Below are 19335 nucleotides of genomic sequence, written 5' to 3' on the forward strand. Positions count from 1 at the left end.
AAACATTATATTGCAATTGAAGTTTGCAGATGTAGTGTACACCCCACGTAATAAAATGATCAAATAAACTTCAAGAAGACGATCAAATCTATTCTGATCAGTTTAAAGGGGCTGTTTGCAACATTTACACAGATGCCTAGAAAGCGCCAACTTTTGAATGTATTTTACACAGTATATCCGGCCCTCTCACGGCTTCTTCTATGTAATGACATAATTACGTACGTACGTACCACATACACGCGAATTAGCTTCAGGTGTTGTTAGCTAATAATAACAATTTGTACAGCTAGCGTTAGGGGTCATTGAATGTATATTATATCATAAGTGCATTAGTGTTGACAAGACCGGGTGAGTGACAGCCGTCAACATCAATAATTTTATTCGGGCCGGTAACATTTTTTATGACATAACCTTTGTAATTGTGAAAAATATAGACAATTGTCAAACAAATGTGTTCTGATAAACCACTAATGGTGCCATTACCATTAACATGGTGTTCTTTGCTTGGAAAAATGTTACTCCGAGGAAGTTGCAAACAGCACCTTTAATTGAGACAGCTGCAAACATCCTTAAGATGAGGACAAAAAGACCACAATGCCACTCTTTATTAACTATCAATAATCAAAATGCCCATTGTAGTCTCGTGAGTGCGATCACAACGGAAGGTGACCGTGCGTATATCTGCCATGTTTGAACATACTGGTACTAACAGATGTTTATTACATCTGGACCGTGTTCATTGAACTACATTTTGTGACTATTTCATAGAAAATACATATTAATATAGCGGCTATGAAATGATTCCATTGATTTTTTTGACAGACAACTTCCAACTGTCACTCTGTCCTGCGCACCACACACACGCACACGTACGCACACACACACACAAACACACGCACACACACACACACGTACGCACACACACACACACACGCACACACACACACACGCACACACACGCACACACACACGCACACACACACGCACACACACACACACCTATGACTCGTCAAGGAATCACCAACATATGTACTTAAATAACATCAGGGTGGTTAAAATAACAAGTAAACAAAGTTTCATCTACAAATTATTATTGACATTGAGCCAGGAAGAAGAAGCTGTTGTAGCATGCTTACACACACTACATCACCATGACAACACACATCCACATGACAAGCACTGACTGAATTGACACTTTTGTCCATAGGCTGCATAGGGGAATACGAATAAGAGAAAGGTGCGTAACTTCAAGCGCGTAAAAAAAATCTGAAGTGCAAACGGGAGAACAGGACGCTGTAAAACGATTGTAGGGACACCAATGAAGAGTTATAATGACTTGTCATCAGTTCACAATAATATTTAGAAATCACGTCACTCATCCATTATTCATTTCCTAACTTTGCCAATGTTCACATGCAAATAACTTTACAACACACGCAAAAATATGTTTTGTCTGCTTGCAGCACCAAATGGTTGAAAGCAGGACTGCAAAGTGTAGTTCAAGCAGTATATTTCCTTTGCAACCTTTGCGTGGCTCCCTAAAGGGCGCTAACAGCCAGTGTTGGGACTAACGCGTTACAAAGTTAGTTTCGTCTGTAACTAGTAATCTAACGCGTTATTTTTTATATTCAGTAACTCAGTTACCGTTACTACATGATGCGTTACTGCGTTATTTTACGTTATTTTTTATGTAGTATCGGTTAGAAACAGAAGATCTGAGTGTGTTTTATTGCAGAGTTGCGGTGTCGTTATTCTGATTCTTCCTCTGTCACAAGCGGGAGAGAAGAAAAGAGGCAAGCTCTGTATGTGTCTGGGTGTGGGTGTGGGGAGGAGGGGGGGGCGTGTCTTCGGTTCGGCACACACGTGATCCGCGGTTTGATATATGAAACAAAAAATAAAGTTGTTCGCACGTTCAGTCCACACACAGCGTGGTCATGGCGAGCGGAGTAACGGAGGAGCCTGAACGCCCCGCGCCATTTAATCGGTGTGTTTATAGGTGCAGACTCGGTTGTGCAAAACGAGGGTTTTAAACACATGCTGAATGTGCTTGAGCCACGTTACGACATCCCGTCGCGCACCCACTTCAGCGATAAGATTGTGCCAGATCTTTATGAGTAGGAGAAGAAAAAAGTTGTGGATGAACTATCCCGAGCATCATCTGTTGCGCTCACGACAGACGGGTGGACGTCCAGGGGAACTATAAGCGCTCACTTCATCACAGCAGACTGGCAGATGAGAAGACACGCCCCATTGCGCAGGTACTGGCACAAGCAGTGGAGGAATGGAAGATAAAGATATCCCAGTCACACGTGATAATGCCAAAAATCAAATAATTGCAGTGAATGAGGCAGGACTGGGACCACAGTTAGGTGCTTTGCACATGTAGTGAGTTTGGCATCACATCTCAGTTAATAGGATGGAGCGCCTCCTTGGGAGGATCAGGAAGGAGGTTTCCTACTTCCACCCAAGCACAACAGCTGCTCATGTGCTTAAGACAAAGCAAAAAATGCTAAAGCTGCCTACTCATAAACTCATACATGATGTCCCAACGAGGTGAAACTCCACTTATTGATTGATTGATTGATTGAAACTTTTATTAGTAGATTGCGCTGTAAAGTACATATTCCGTACAATTGACCACTAAATGGTAACACCCGAATAAGTTTTTCAACTTGTTTAAGTCGGGGTTCACGTAAATCAATTTATGATATGTTGGAGCAGCAGGCAGCTACTGTATATACTCTGCATTGACCCACAACACCCTGAAGACAAACGTCAAAGACATCATCATCCTGTCTGATGATGATGTGAGAGTGGCAGAGGAGGTCCTCCAGGTGCTTAAACCCCTCAAAACTGTTACATCTCTACTGAGCACTGAAACTTCACCATCTGTGTCAATGATCCTGCCACTGAAAACAAGGATTGTACAATCCATGGCTCCAAGTGTGGAAGACAGCAGCATCACTCCAGATGTCAGGCTTTATTTCACTATCTATGTTTTTACGTGGACCCTGATTTAAACAAGTTGAAAAACTTATTGGGGTGTTACCATTTAGTGGTCAATTGTACGGAATACGTACTGTACTGTGCAATCTACTAATAAAAGTTTCAATAAATCAATCAATCAAAAAGTCAAGTTGATCAACAGATTGTATTATTCTCCAGTGCAATAACAGTACTGAAATGAAGGCTAAAAGGGTATTAATGGGAGCTTAAAAAATAGTAACTAAATAGTTACTTTTCACAGTAACGTATTACTTTTTGGTGTAAGTAACTGAGTTAGTAACTGAGTTAATTTTGAAATAAAGTAACTAGTAAGTGTAACTAGTTACTGGTTTTCAGTAACTAACCCAACAATGCTAACAGCCCCTTGAATTTATGACATATTTATGCTCAAAATGGCAAGCAATTTTTGGTGCCTCGGATGGGCATGACAAAAAACATTGTGAACCAATGGTCTACTTCAGGGGTGGGCAACCCGCGGCTCCGGAGCCGCATGCGGCTCTTTGATCACTCTGATGCGGCTCAGCTGCATACTTGCCGACCCCCCCCCCCCCCCCCCCCCCCCCCCCCGATTTTTCCGGGAGGTTACCGGATTTCAGTGCCTCTCCCGGGGCAAACTTTCTCTGAATTTCACCCGGACATCAATATTGAGGGCTTGCCGTGATGGCACTACCTTTAATGTCCTCTACAACATGTCGTCGCATCCGCTTTTACACCATGCTATCTGCGTGCCGGCCCGGTCACATGTAGTATGCGGCCTCTGCTTACACACGTAAGTGACTGCAAGGCATACTTGCTCAACAGCCATACAGGTTACACTAAGGGTTGTGATATAAACAACTTTAACACTCTTACTAATATGCGCCACACTGTGACCCCACACCAAACAAGAATGACAAACACATTTCGGGAGAACATCCGCACCGTAACACAACATAAACACAACAGAACAAATACCCAGAATCCCTTGTATTCCTAACTCTTCCGGGCTACATTACACACCCCCGCTACCACCAAACCCCGCCCCCCCCAACCCCGTCCACCTCAACCGACGCACGGAGGGGAGGGGGTTGGGTGGTAGCGGGGGTGTATAATGTAGCCCGGAAGAGTTAGGAATACAAGGGATTCTGGGTATTGTTCTGTTGTGTTTATGTTGTGTTTATGTTGTGTTACGGTGCGGATGTTCTCCCGAAATGTGTTTGTCATTCTTGTTTGGTGTGGGTTCACAGTGTGGCGCATATTAGTAAGAGTGTTAAAGTTGTTTAAACGGGCACCCTCAGTGTGACCTGTATGGCTGTTGAACAAGAATGCCTTGCAGTCACTTATGTGTGTCTATAGAAGCCGCACACAACATGTGACCTGGCTGGCAAGCTGTTTGTACAGATTGTAGAGGGCGCTAAAGGCAGCGCCATCATAGCACGCCCTTATTATTGTTGTTTGGGTGAAAATCAGGAGACATTCGATAGAATAGATGCTCTGAAATTTGGGAGTCTCCCGGAAAAATTGGGAGGGTTGGCAAGTGTGATGCTGTCAAGCGGCATTATGATAAAACTCGCGGGCCGCACTAACATTACATTTTCATATTAAGGTGCAGGCCGCGTGTCTGAGACCCCTGGTTTATACATAGCACAAAGCAAAAAAAAACTTTGTATGCAGTGTTATTTCATTTTAAATCTCAAAAGAGTTTTGTGGCTCCTATTGTTTTCTTTATTTTGTGGAACGGGTCAAAAGGGCTCTTTGAGTGGTGAAGGTTGCCAACCGCTGGTCTAGTTAGTATATATTGACCACCATGTTTAAATGTAGTTATATTTAATTCACAAAATGTATCAAAGTGGCTATCAACATCTTTAAATTAGAATGTTTGTTTGTGCATGTAAAACATTTGAAACCCATTGCTAGACAATATTGTTTGCCCGACGTCAATGAAGGTTAAATGTTAAGTGTAATTTTTAAGCAGTTCACTTTAAATTAAACTTAAATTACAGCAAAGGATATGTAATTGTTATGTTTAAAAATAAACATTCAAAAAATTTTAACGATTTCAAGTTTGGAATATCCTGGAATGATTTATTTTCCATGTGGGGTCAAAAATGAGTCTTTAAAATGAAAAGTTATGGAACATTCATATTCTAGGTATTCCTCATAAAACATGTTTGTGACATGATTCCATTTGCATTTGTATTGTTTTTTTTAATTAGTTTTTAAAAATTGCAGTTTTTGTATCACCTCCTCACTCTTCCACAAGTGGCGTCAAAAATGACCCCAAGCAGTTCCTATGGAATCTTCTATAGCTGTGTTTCCATTGAAGTCGGCCAGTGCCTGCACCTGGGTACTGTTTCCCCAATAGATGTATGGAAGTTGTTCATGTCGGCTCATGTCTGATGATATAATAGAACAGGTGCTGACATGAACAAATACCTACTTACATGCATGTTACTGTGTAAAAATTACCTCCTGGGTGGTGAGACTGCTGACATTGAATTGAATTGAATTATATTTATATAGCGCTTTTTTCTAGTGACTCAAAGCGCTTTACATAGTGAAACCATTAACTAAGTTACATTTAAAACAGTGTGGGTGGCACTGGGAGAGGGTGGGTAAAGTGTCTTTCCCAAGGACACAACTGGAGTGACTAAAATGGAGGAAGTGGGGATCGAACCTGTAACCCTCAAGCTGCTGGCACAGCCGCTCCACCAACCGGGAGACTGTATTGACAGTCAAAAATGGGGTCTTTTTTGACCCCACTTTTGTAAGAGTGGGTTCTGATCCAAAAAAAATACAATTTCTTAAAATGTATGAAAAAATGAATACAAATGCAAATGGACTGATGCCACAAGCATGTTTTGTGAGAAATACCTGAAATATGGAAATATTACAAGTCTTTGTTTAAGATTTTGAAGAATAGCCATTCTGTTTATTGCAAAAACGCATTGATAATTGGCTTCATTTTTGACCCCACTCGTGGAGGAGTGTAGGTGTTAGTAGGTGGAAGAGTGTAAGTGTTGGTAGGTTGAGCATCCAAGGGTTAAAGGCCTACTGAAACCCACTACTACCGACCACGCAGTCTGATAGTTTATATATCAATGATGAAATCTTAACATTGCAACACATGCCAATACGGCCGGGTTAACTTATAAAGTGCAATTTTAATTTTCCCGGGAAATATCCGGCTGAAACGTCTCGGTATGATGACGTATGCGCATGACGTAGTCAGTTAAACGGAAGTATTGGTACCCCGTAGAATCCTATACAAAAAGCTCTGTTTTCATTTCATAATTCCACAGTATTCTGGACATCTGTGTTGGTGAATCTTTTGCAATTTGTTTAATGAACAATGAAGGCTGCAAAGAAGAAAGTTGTAGGTGGGATTGGTGTATTAGCAGCGGACTACAGCAACACAACCGGAGGACTTTGTGGGAGAGCAGACGCGCTAGCCGGCGACCTCACCTTGACTCCTCACGTCTCCGGGCCGCCAACCGCATCTGTGATCGGGTGAAGTCCTTCGTCGCACCATCGATCACTGGAACGCAGGTGAGCACGGGTGTTGATGAGCAGATGAGGGCTGGCTGGCGTAGGTGGAGAGCTAATGTTTTTAGCATAGCTCTGTGAGGTCTGGTTGCTAAGTTAGCTTCAATGGCGTCGTTAGCACAGCATTGTTAACCTTCGCCAGCCTGGAAAGCATTAACCGTGTATTTACATGTCCACGGTTTAATAGTATTGTTGATTTTCTATCTATCCTTCCAGTCAGGGGTTTATTTTTTTTGTTTCTATATGCAGTTAAAGCACGATGCTATCACGTTAGCTCGTAGCTAAAGTGTTTCACCGATGTATTGTCGTGGAGATAAGTCACTGTGAATGTCCATTTCGCATTCTCGACTCTCATTTTCAAGAGGATATAGTATCCGAGGTGGTTTAAAATACAAATCCGTGATCCACAATAGAAAAAGGAGAGAGTGTGGAATCCAATGAGCCAGCTTGTACCTAAGTTACGGTCAGAACGAAAAAAGATATGTCTTGAACTGCACTCTAACGTTCCTCATCCACAAATTTTTCATCCTCGCTCAAATTAATGGGGAAATCGTCGCTTTCTCGGTCCGAATCGCTCTTACTTCTGGCTGCCATCACTGTAAACAATAGGGAACTTTGCGGAAATGTTCAGCTGACTACGTCACGCTCCTTCCGGTAGGGACAAGGCTTTTTTTTGTCAGATACCAAAAGTTGCGATCTTTATCGTTGTTGTTCTATACTAAATCCTTTCAGCAAAAATATGGCAATATCGCGAAATGATCAAGTATGACACAAAGAATAGATCAGCTATCCCCGTTTAAATAAAAAAAAAATCATTTCAGTAGGCCTTTAAAGGGTCCACTGTAAAGGCAAGCAGGTATGACAGTAACAGTTTTGGGGCTGTTTGATCCTCATAAGAACACTTAAAGCAGTTAAGACAGTTACACAAGTATTAGTTTCATAGTAACTTGTTTGGCTCTAGTATCAGCAATCATAGATCATTATTGAGGTAGTGATCTAGATTCTATAGTGTACAATGGAACCTCGATTTAAAAACTAAATTGATTCATGAACAGGGTTCATAAATCAAATCAAAACAGGTCCCAGCTTCGACAAAAGTCCCTTTTTTAGTTAAGGTTTTTATATCAAACAAACATTACGAGGAGGTGATGAATTAACTGTCTCTTAATTAAACAAGTAAAACAACAACAACAAGCTAAACTGTCCTGTACGAGCTGCTCTGCAAACACACACACACACGCACGCACACGCACGCGCACACACACACACACACACACACACACACACACACACACACACACACACACACACACACACACACACACAGAAGTCCCTTTGGAGCCCTTACAATCAAAAGTCACAAAAATCCTTAACTTTAACAACCATATTGCTACAATAATAACAATTTTAAAAAGTAAAATCCACTCAGAGTACTTGGCCAATAAAGCTGATTCCGATTCTAATTAACACCAGCAAAGGTCATCTTTTGAGCTGCTCCTCACGAGAAGAGAGAAAAGTAGGGGGGAGGCCCCTTGTATGTGTGTGGAAGAGCCGCAGCTGAAGAGAGGTAGTTCTTCTCTTCCACAAATAAAAACTTGCTGTGGTACGAAACAGGCTTCCTCAATCTCTTCTATACGAGAAAGCACAAAATGGCTGCCAGTAGGACACAAAACGAATGAATGAAGCGTCCATACTGACAGACAACGTTTTGCACACATAGGCATAATTGGAGGATCTAAAAGCTTGTAAACCGAAAAGTTTGCAAATGCAGGGTTTCGTAAATCAAGCTTCCACTGTACTCACTAGTCACAATTGATTTTAGTCCGCTTTAACCCAATAATACGATACATGTAATGAAGTGAAAATACTTACGTTCACATATAACTCCAGCATCCTCATGATGGCCACAGTTGTGCTGACCCAAGCCCGAATGTGTGCACTCGGAAAGGCCTTTCTCGTCGCCGTGACATTCTACGTTGTCGAGCAAGATGGGACCCGTACCATAACCATAGAAGGCCTGAGACTTGGCTTCGATAGCGATGCCACAACCAAGCTGCCGACACACCACGATAGCGTTTGTCATGTCCCAGCCATCGTCACACACTGTTCCCCAGACATTGCTGTACTGTACTTCTACGCGACCCTGGCAGCTGCCGTTTCCGTTCACAACGCGGATAGCCATATAGTCTGCATAGGAAAACATATTTACCGTCACATTTAAGAAATGTAAGCCAACAGTGTTATTAGATGGGTTATTTACCTTTTTTCATGGCAGTTGAGCTTATACTTTCTGTTGCCGTGACAGCATCACCTGGTGCTGAAGGAAAAGATAATATATGCAAACAAAATTATGATGTTTGACATAGTTGTATGACATTTTTTGGAAGAAATGGTTTTAAACATTGGTCAAGCGGAAAAAGTGCACTTTAAAAAAAAAAAAAAGAAGATCTATTCAAAATTGTATATGCTGATTTGTATTTATTTTTTTATTTTTTTAAAGAATATTGAGTCATGCTTCCATTAAAGGAGACCTATTATGCAAAACCAACTTGCTGTACCTATTGGTACTTGTTTTTGTATATTTGGGATCCCCTAAGTCCCAAAAATGTGAAAATCAAACCATGGAGGCATGGGGGAGATATTTATCAATTAATCATGCGCTCTTTCAAACTTTCTCCAATCAAGCCGTTCACAATTTGAGACTTTAGTGATGTTTTTTGCCTTAGTTTAATTCAGCATTGTAGTCCAACAATTTGGTCAATAAGCACCTTTTTGTAGTCTCTTGGTGTGGGGCAGACTGTTTCATACATGCAGATGCATCCTCTACTGTTGCCATTTCTAATACAAAGTAAAGTATAGTTCTAACTTATATCTGTCATCATCCAGACTCCATATGGAAGTGCTAAAACTGCAACATGGATGACAGGGGGAAAACGCAGTCAAAGAGCATGTAAATAACAGTTAACACAACATCGTCTGATTATTTCTCTTTAAAAGATGCTGTAGATTCAGCTGATGGTTGACTTTTGGCAAAATCTCTTAAATTTAAGATTTCGACTATAAAAATCATTAGTCAAAGACGACAGCCTTGTATTTCCCAAAATTTCCATGCTGATTTTCCTATTCTGACCTGTTCCTTGTTTGGTTTCTATGATTTACATTAACTTTAATTGATGTTCTTATGTTGCGTTACGATTGTTATGAGCAAGTACGGAACCATCGGGTAACATCAACATCATTTTTACAAATTATGACCAAGATCTGAATTTGTGGAGCCGAGTTATTAACGTTTCGTGTTTTATGGCGAGCCATCAGATCAAAGTTTGTCGCCATGTCACGCTCACATCTTGTCACAAGCAACAGTAACAATTTATCATCACCCATCAGTTTAGTATCGGTCTCTGATCACCTAAAGTGCAGAAATTATAGTTAGATTGGTAATGGTGTGGGGCAGTATTTGCCGCCAGGCCCCGCCCTCTACAAATAGGTATGAACAGGTACTGACCCATCGGGCACTTCAGGGTGTCATCATCAGGGTGTCATCATCATCATTTCTACTAGTAAGGATCAAGGTGTGAGTTTGTGGAGCTTTGTTTTTAACGTTTTGTGTAAAACTGCCAAAAGCCATCTGAGCCAAATTTGGCGCCAGGCCGTGCCCACATGTCATGGCGTAGGCAAAATCTGTTCTTTATCATCACCTCGATGTGTAGTACCTGTAATTTTAACCGCGACTCAATCGGTGAAAGTCCCCCGGAGGAGTTCGTTAAAGTACGACCCCATTTTTTCATTAAAAAATGGCAAAAAAAACCTTCGGAGCCAAGTTTGGCGGTGTGCGACGCCCACATCTTTTAGGCAAAAACTATTCGCAATTTATCATCATCATATGTAGGGCAGCACGGTGTAACAGGGGTTAGTGCATGTGCCTCACAATACGAAGGTCCTGAGTAGTCCTGAGTTCAATCCCGGGCTCTGGATCTTTCTGTGTGGAGTTTGCATGTTCTCCCTGTGACTGCGTGGGTTCCCTCTGGGTACTCCGGCTTCCTACCACTTCCAAAGACATGCACCTGGGGATCGGTTGATTGGCAACACTAAATTGGCCCTAGTGTGTGAATGTGAGTGTGAATGTTGTCTGTCTATCTGTGTTGGCCCTGCGATGAGGTGGCGACTTGTCCAGGGTGTACCCCGCCTTCCGCCCGAATGCAGCTGAGATAGGCTCCAGCAACCCCCGCGACCCCAAAAGGGACAAGCGGTAGAAAATGGATGGGTGGATATGTAGTGTCTGTAATTTAAACCACGACTCATTGGTCAAAGTCTCTTGGAGAAGTTCGTTAAAGTAGAACCCCTTTTTCTTGCCGATAAATGGCCGATGGAAACCAAAATGGCCGACTTCCTGTTCATTTTCAGGTATGGCTGTGTAAATCAATCAATCAATCAATCAATGTTTATTTATATAGCCCTAAATCACAAGTGTCTCAAAGGGTTGTAAATAAAAATATTTGCAATGTCCCTGTAAAGTCTGAGGTGAAATATTTAAGTATTATCCTATCAAAAAAACAGCAACGTAACTCTCAGAAAACAAACATAGAAAATAAAGTTAAAGAATGCCAAACAAAGCTAAATTTATGGCAACAAAAATATTTGTCATACTAGGACGTATTAACTTAACCAAAATGGAAAGTTAGTCCAGATGTATTTATCTTGTTTATTCTCATTTCATACATACTAGAATAATAAAAAACATAAACCAACTCAACTTTGATTTAATTTGGAGAAATAACACTCATTATTTAAGAAGGGGCAACATGGTGGAATAATATAAAGATGGAGGACTAAAAGTTTGGGATTTTGATTGTTTAAATCAGTGGTTTTCAAAAAATGTTCACCAAGAACCACCTCAGAAAGAACGTTGCTCTCCAAGTACCACCATAATAACCAACATTAAAATACAGTAGCATTGTAGGCCTACATGTTCATTAAACCAAGGCAGAGGTTTTATTTAGCAAGTATATTTAATATTTTTCTGCCACTGTAACATTACACACAATTTAAACAGTAACACTGTGTTTGAATATAAGAAAATAAAACACTGTACTTTATTAATTTGTATTCATTATTTGGCATACCACTAGATGGAGCCCACGCACACAACCACAGTTTGAGACTCACTGATTTAAATGGTACCCTGAAATTGAACTGATGAAAATCATGGATTAAAAATTGTGATTCCTTCTGGTACTGCATACCCCAAATAATATTTGATAAATTAGAAGAATTGAAGTCCCATGATATGCGACTTTCAAATGTAGAAGCTTACTGTTAAATGATCAGACTTTCACAAGCAGATGTATCTTATTGGAAGATGAAGTACACACATAACTTGTCCCCTCATCACATTCCGATATGGAAGAAGTTTCCGGTAAATTTCCGGAAACTTTCCGGAAATTTACCACAGGAAGATAAGCTCAGGAAGTTTGGAAATTTTGACAATTTTTAGATTATTCAAAGTTGGACACCGTCCATCTTATTCTGTAGAATAAGATGAGAAGCTTGTAAAACACTAATGCAATGCCACACACAGATATAAATAGTCAGTAAACAATTGGAGTAGTCTTTAAAAATACTTTACTGATGGACAAATGAATAGAAATAGGCTAGATGAATAAATTAACACTCAATCAGCATGCTAAATCAAACTATAACCTACATTCTTGTGTGACAACAGAATGTTTAGCAGAACAGAAGGCAGAGGAAACTACACGTTTTGATTTAGTATTTGCTAGTTGAACTTTCAAGATCACAATTTAGGTAAATTCGGATCGCTAACGTTGTTAGCATAAATGAATGGGATTTAACATAGAGAAAATTAGCATCACGGCTAACGGATAAATATTTTCGGTTCATTATGAGACTGTGGTGGTACATAAACCTAGCTAGCTAGAGATATTGGCCCCAAAATCATTTAACAAGTACAGGAACAGCTAGCTGGATTGAGTGGAAGTCTGCTGGAGTAGTCTACAGTCATACAGTAACAAGCAATTACACATCTATTAAACTTAAATACCATAGATCAAATATATTTACCCCAAAACTTACCTGACTGGATGAAGTCCTTGGGCTCAAATACTAGTGTGGCCTCAATAGCCCTGCTGTAGTGTGTAGCATGCTGGGAATTATCTGTGCATGTGATGGAAGAATGCTCTGCACATGTGATGGAGGAATGCACTGTGCAGGGTTGAAATTCAACTGAATTTGCATTAAATCAGGTTGTTTTAGCTAATAATCATGATGCAAGATCTAGCATGTTGCATTAAATGTTTATTCCCATTAATTGCCCATTAATTGCCCATTAATTTCCATTAATTCTCGTTAATTCCCGTTAATTCCCATATATTCCCGTTAATTCCCATGGAAAGTTTCCAACTTTGAATATTCCCGGAATTTTGCAACCCTAATTATGACGGCTGCATATAGAAAAGTATTTGGTCAATTGTAGATATTATGGATGCACAAAGAAACTTGCTTAATTATGAGCAACACATTTCACTTTCATCCACCACTTTCTGTATTGAAACAATCACACAAAGCATTGCCGAAACAAATCTTATTTCTGCTTAAAAATTGTTTGCCGCACTGCCCTTTATTACTTCCATAACTAATCTCACACAACATTTGATTAATTCACTAACTATTTCATTAGATCATGTTTTACAGTACATTTTAATCCAGGCAAACAAAACAATATGTTTTTTAAATTTGATGAAGACACCATTTTAAAAATAAAAACATTATATTGATTTCTTCCATTACCAGCCAAGGTGAAAGAAAGTCACAAACCAAAAACAATATTTATCCATATTTTTGGTTTAGTAAATACGTCCAAGTTTTGGCAAATCTCTTTGTTGCCATACATTAAGCTTAGTTTGGCATTCTTTAATTGTATTTTCTGTGTTTGTTTTCTGAGAGCTTTTTTTTTTTTGATAGGTTAATTTCTAAATATTTCACCTCCGACTTTACAGAGACATGGCAAATATTTTCTTTTGTACATTCATAGATAGGAAACGACTCTCTTTTATTTAAGGTTCAGGCAAAGTCCTGTATTTGTTGGATCATTCTTGAATCTTTTCAATAGCAATTGGAATTGGTTCTTCATTTTTTAGGTAAAGAGTTGTTTCATCTGCTGATTGGCAATTATTTTCTTGCCAGCAGGTTCAAATATGGTGATAAGGGACACCCTCGAGAAATGTTTACCTTGATTAGGAAACTGGGGTTGTGCCTGAGAGGATTAAGACTTGTTATTTATTGTACACTCCTACTGTCTGTAGTGAAGCATGTTTAGCTATTCCTTGCCCTGTGCTTCAGTGTTTGTAGCTTCATTTTTATCGTTAGTTTTAAAGCCAAAATGTGTCCATTCTTCCTCTTTTGTGCCCACGTGTCTGCTTGTAAGTACTCCGTGCATGTGTGTTGCCTATAACGCACATTTGTTCGTTTCACCAGCAATGTCACAACGTGATAATGGTGCGCTGTCATGTCCAAAAAAAAATACTGTTTTCCTTCATAAGCAGTATAGTATTTATTAGTACATTATTATTACCGGTAGACCGTACAACCCTCATAGATATGCATAGTCGTCCCTCCCACCACTAAAAATTTTTCAGTCCAATATAATGAAAAAAAAATAATAATTCTCTTGAAATAACAGCTTAATAATACTGTACTGGATGGATGGATGGATGGATGAAAAGTGCTGACTACATCCTTGTTAGTACATTGTAGCTTTTTTAATCTGATTATAGAAAATTTAAAGCAGCAACGGGGGACGGCGTGGCGAAGTTGGTAGAGTGGCCGTGTCAGCAATCGGAGGGTTGCTGGTTACTGGGGTTCAATCCCCACCTTCTACCATCCTAGTCACGTCCGTTGTGTCCTTGGGCAAGACACTTCACCCTTGCTCCTGATGGCTGCTGGTTAGCGCCTGACATGGCAGCTCCCACCATCAGTGTGTGAATGTGTGTGTGAATGGGTGAATGTGGAAATACTGTCAAAGCGCTTAGAGTACCTTGAAGGTAGAAAAGCGCTATACAAGTATAACCCATTTATCATTATTTATAAAAATCAAATTAAACAACAATCAAATCATTATTTCCCTCATTGTATGTTCTGACATTGACCAATAAACAAACCTTCAGTTTTTAGGGTTGACCAAATGGACTCCTGGCTTCCAGTGGAAGGGTAAATTGCAGCCACAGTGGTGGTTTCTCTACCTGAATAACAGATAAGAAATGAGACTAGCTCAGAAAATATCCAAGAAAAACTTGCAAAGTAAGCTACCAATGCTTCCATAGTCCAATAAAATTTGTATATTATAATCTGAGCCACTAATGTCAGAAACATTTTATGCGGTTGTTTAGGGCCACAACTTCAAGCAGGTCTCATGATCATGGCCTGGGTTTTTATTCATTTATTTCCATCTATCAGTTATAAAAGATGACGCCATAAACGCTAGGAAACAATCAATTTTGTTGTTTAAAGGGACCTATTATGCAAAACCATCCTTTCCTAACTGTTGGTACATGTTTTTGTGTATTTGGGTTCTGCATAAGTCCCAAGAATTTGAAATCAAACCATGGAGGCATGGCGGAGATATTTACAAAACAAGCTTGCATTCTTTCATACTTCCTTCAAACGAGCCGTTCGTAGTTTGCACTACCTGGGATGTTTTTTCAAGTTTGACTAGATCAGACATCTCCATATATGGTAGAAATGACCAGAATATATGTGCGCGAGTCCGCCATTGTAGTTCACGCTGCAGGTGTACCCCGCCTTCCGCCCGAATGCAGCTGAGATAGGCTCCAGCACCCCCCCGCAACCCCGAATGGGACAAGCGGTAGAACATGGATGGATGGATATTGTTGTGGGGCAGACTGGATCGTACATGCAATTTGTAATACAAAGTAGCATATAGAACCCATTTGGAAGCTCTAAAAACTACAACATGACTGACAGGGAAAAGACGCAGAGAAAGTGAAGGCATGTAAATAAAAACACCCACTAAACAGCGCATCCTCAAAAGACGGTCAGAAAGACGGTCTGTAAAATATAATCTATGCAAATTTTGGACCAAAGAACCACCATTACATGTTATGTAGACCACAAGGAAGTGTTTTATTTGTTGGGCCGTAACTCGGATTTGAAAAATACCAATGTCAAAAATTAGTTGTCCAAAAGGAACTTTGAAATTCTGAAATCAAGGGTATCCCAGTAACATAAAAATTATATTACCTTGAGCAACACAATGAATTTCCAGAATAACAAAAGCTTTAATTAAGCTATAACTATCTATCACTCATCTAACATATTTGATAATCAGCATAATTTTGTAGCAGTCCACTTTCTTATTAATATCCTGAAGTTTAACATACTAAACAATTTTAACATCATTAAAACATAAATATAAAAAACATACCAAATTCTTAACCACGACCAGGGTTCGAAGCCAAAATCGTCTGCTTTGCACTGTAAGTACTAATGACGTCCGCCACGCAACCACCAATGATGGGGGAAAAGGTGTCTTCATATTTTAATCAGTGACAGATCACATCGTGACCAGGAATACACGTTTGGATAAAATATGATATGAAGCACCTTGTCATTAAATAAATTACATTTTAAGTGCTGTTCTGCAATTAGGGCGGGGTGGCACCTGACTGACACAACGACAGCATTATACCGACAGCGTTTCACATCAATTTAATTCAGGTGAAAGCAAAATTAGTTACATCAGTATGATTTAATGTTAAAGTTATGTTGACAGCACATTTTGGATCGGATAATGTTTAAAGTAAAAGTTAACTTATTTACGTTAGGTTGTTGGAATTGCAGCAGGCTGTGCATGACCAAAGATCGTATATTGAGAGAAGATGATCTACCGCATGGTGATGTACAGCGCACACGATGTCCTACACAAAGTAGATTTACAGTCAGTCATATCATCATCCTTTTGTCACCTAAAAAATACCGAGGACATGACCTCGGTATCCTCAATGGTAGTTACGGCAATGGATATGACCCCTTAAAGTTCAACAATAAGGTTGTTTAAAATGGAGGTTAATTTATGTCTATTACAAAAGCTTTATTTTTGACACTGAATTTATGTAACCAAATTTTTTGCATTTGAATTTTGTGAACTGAATTTTTGTACATCAAATTATGTTGACAATTTCATTGTAAAAAAAAATCACTGTTTCAAAATTAAGTGTATAAAAATGTGTAAAAAACAATCAGTGCTGAAAAATTCAGTGTAGAAAAATGTGTTGCTTCAAAAAGCAAGACTCACTTCTGGTAAATTGATTGAAGCAATCAATCCTGTCTCAGAACCAGCCAATGAGGTGTCAAGTTTGAAGTCACGTGACACAGGTCTTGCAAAAGAGCATAAAAACGGCATTTAACTGGACTACCTTGGCATAATACACTATAATTAATGTAATGCCTGCTGAATGTTTTCAAACTACACAAATTATTCCAATCAGAAAATGGATGGATGGATGTGTTACAATCTGCACTTTTGAGTGACATACAAAGCTTTGCTTCATGCAGACCAGGTACGAACAGAGTGGGGCAGAGTGGGTGAGGCTTGTATGCGGAGCAGCTAGTGTCAGACAGAGGCACATTTCTACAGCAAAACAGTGATATAATATGTGGATGTTTGGCAACACTAAATTGGCCCTAGTGTGTGAATGTGAGTGTGAATGTTGTCTGTCTATCTGTGTTGGCCCTGTGATGAGGTGGCGACTTGTCCAGGGTGTACTCCGCCTTCCCCCCGAATGCAGCTGAGATAGGCTCCAGCACCCCCGCGACCCCGAACAGGACAAGCGGTAGAAAATGGATGGATGGATGTTTACCCTTGGTGTTTAGGTTTCGTCGTGTTTGTTGCATCTTTGTTGTTCTTGCTCAATTATAAAAGATGTCGATCAAGGAGGTGGTCTGTAGTTAAGGAGCAATGTTCATATATTCTCAATATTGTTTTATTGTTCATAGTTAAAGTACCCGTAATGTGGAAAAACAAGTTCCCTATGTTGAAGCTTTTATCATATACTGTATATCTGGTGGATGACACTGAAAGACTTCCAAATTTTGCATGTAAATAGATATGATCAAAATAGTATCAATCTCACTGAGATTCCCTAGCCATTTTGAGAGATAAAAAGCTAGCCAGCCACGTGATCGCATGACACAGAGGTAGGAACCGTAGATACCTTCCCCACCAACAACAATGGAAATCATACAGACTTTGTGAGAGCCAACAACGATAACTTTGGGGAAAATTATGATCCAGAAATGTATATTGTTGAGCTACAAGTTTTAGAATTTATGCTAAACAGATCCAGCTTGAGAGTAAAAAAGAAATACAAACCTCAAACATAATAAAACGATAGCTGACTGTGCAATGTCTGCTCTTACTTGGATGACGACTGGTAGGATGTTCATATCTCCCCGTTTATATGAAGCATTAGTGTTAGCAGTAGTTAGCGTTCATGCCTCACAAGGAAAAGGTTCTGGGTTCCTTTCCCGAGCTCAGGGTCTTTCTGTGTGGAGTTTGCATGTTCTCCCCGAGACTGTGTGGGTTCCCTCCAGGTACTCCGGCTTTCTCCCACCTCCAAAATCATACAACTATGTTATTTGGCCACATTAAATTGTCCCTAGTGTGTGAATGTAAGTGTGAATGTTGTTTGTCTATCTGTGTTGGCCCTGCGTTGAGGTGGCGACTTGTCCAGGGTGTACCCCGCCTTCTGCCCGAATGCAGCTGGAATAGGCTCCCGCCACCCCGCGACCCCAAAAGGGACAAGCGGGACAAGTAACAGAGCCAAGGCAGCATCAGGTCGAAATTCCCTCCTTGTTTGGAACCCATGCTAGCGAGTGAAAGCCGGGGCAATGTGGATCTATGACTGTCATTTTATCCGAGTAGGCTCCCTTCTTCTTCTTATTGTCTCCTCAGACAAAATGTTTACATTATTTGGTTGTTTTGCAGTCTACCATAATAGCAGTATTATGCTGTGTTCCATTTACCTGGGAATTGGGAAGTCGGAGCTGGGAATGACGTCACAGCCGAGTTCAGAGCGTTTCAGTTACGATGTCGGAAATCAAGATAGCCACATCCACGAAAGCTATTTTTGCGCTTGCCTTGTCTGAATACAATCAACTTATGGGAAAATATGCACTCTTTCTGCAACCTTCAAACACGGTGGATGAAGAGATAACACAGACGCTATTGCTAGGGACATGCAGCGTATATACCACATGAAGTAAATGTAGTTTACACTACAGTGACATTATTATAAACGCACAACAATACATTGTTTATGACTGATTTATTGCAACAAAAACTTATCAGAAGTGCTAAGAACGGATATAATAAAAGTGGACATCATTTTTTTTACATCCACAGCAGCCATCTTTGAAACCAACTCGGGGGTGGTAAGAATGCTGCGACTTTCTGAGTTGGAAATCTGACCAGGAGGGGAGTTCCAGTAGGAATTCTGACTACAAACTCCAAAATTCTGACTTCCCAGTACAAATGGAACGCTTGCACGTAGTCGTTCGCATCAACTTCCACCTTATTAACAAATAGGGAAAGGGGGTGACGTATGCCATAAAGCTAGTCAGCATATTTGTAATTTTTTTGTGTGGCAGGGTTCCTGCCACCCTCCTAAAAGTTGCTAAGTGCCAGGGAAATGGATACAGACCCCATCAGGCCATGACATAAGTGTCATTCATCTAGTTGTAAGTCCATGTAGCATCACAAAAGTTATG

At 40.0% G+C, this 19335-nt stretch overlaps 1 protein-coding gene across 4 annotated transcripts in view; it reads right to left on the minus strand.

Moving 5' to 3' along the window:
• LOC133650829 (scavenger receptor cysteine-rich domain-containing group B protein) overlaps positions 1 to 19335 on the minus strand; it is an 81515-nt gene that overhangs the window by 21909 nt on the left and 40271 nt on the right. For all 4 annotated transcript variants that reach the window (XM_062048511.1, XM_062048507.1, XM_062048510.1 and 1 more), the window contains 3 exons: positions 14709 to 14789; positions 8792 to 8848; positions 8404 to 8718 (listed from right to left, as the gene is read on the minus strand). In XM_062048511.1, coding sequence (XP_061904495.1) covers positions 8404 to 8718; positions 8792 to 8848; positions 14709 to 14789 — 453 coding nt within the window. The remainder of the gene's footprint in view (positions 1 to 8403; positions 8719 to 8791; positions 8849 to 14708; positions 14790 to 19335) is intronic.

The sequence above is a fragment of the Entelurus aequoreus genome, linkage group LG05, assembly GCF_033978785.1.
Source record: "Entelurus aequoreus isolate RoL-2023_Sb linkage group LG05, RoL_Eaeq_v1.1, whole genome shotgun sequence".
NCBI classification, from domain to species: domain Eukaryota; kingdom Metazoa; phylum Chordata; class Actinopteri; order Syngnathiformes; family Syngnathidae; genus Entelurus; species Entelurus aequoreus.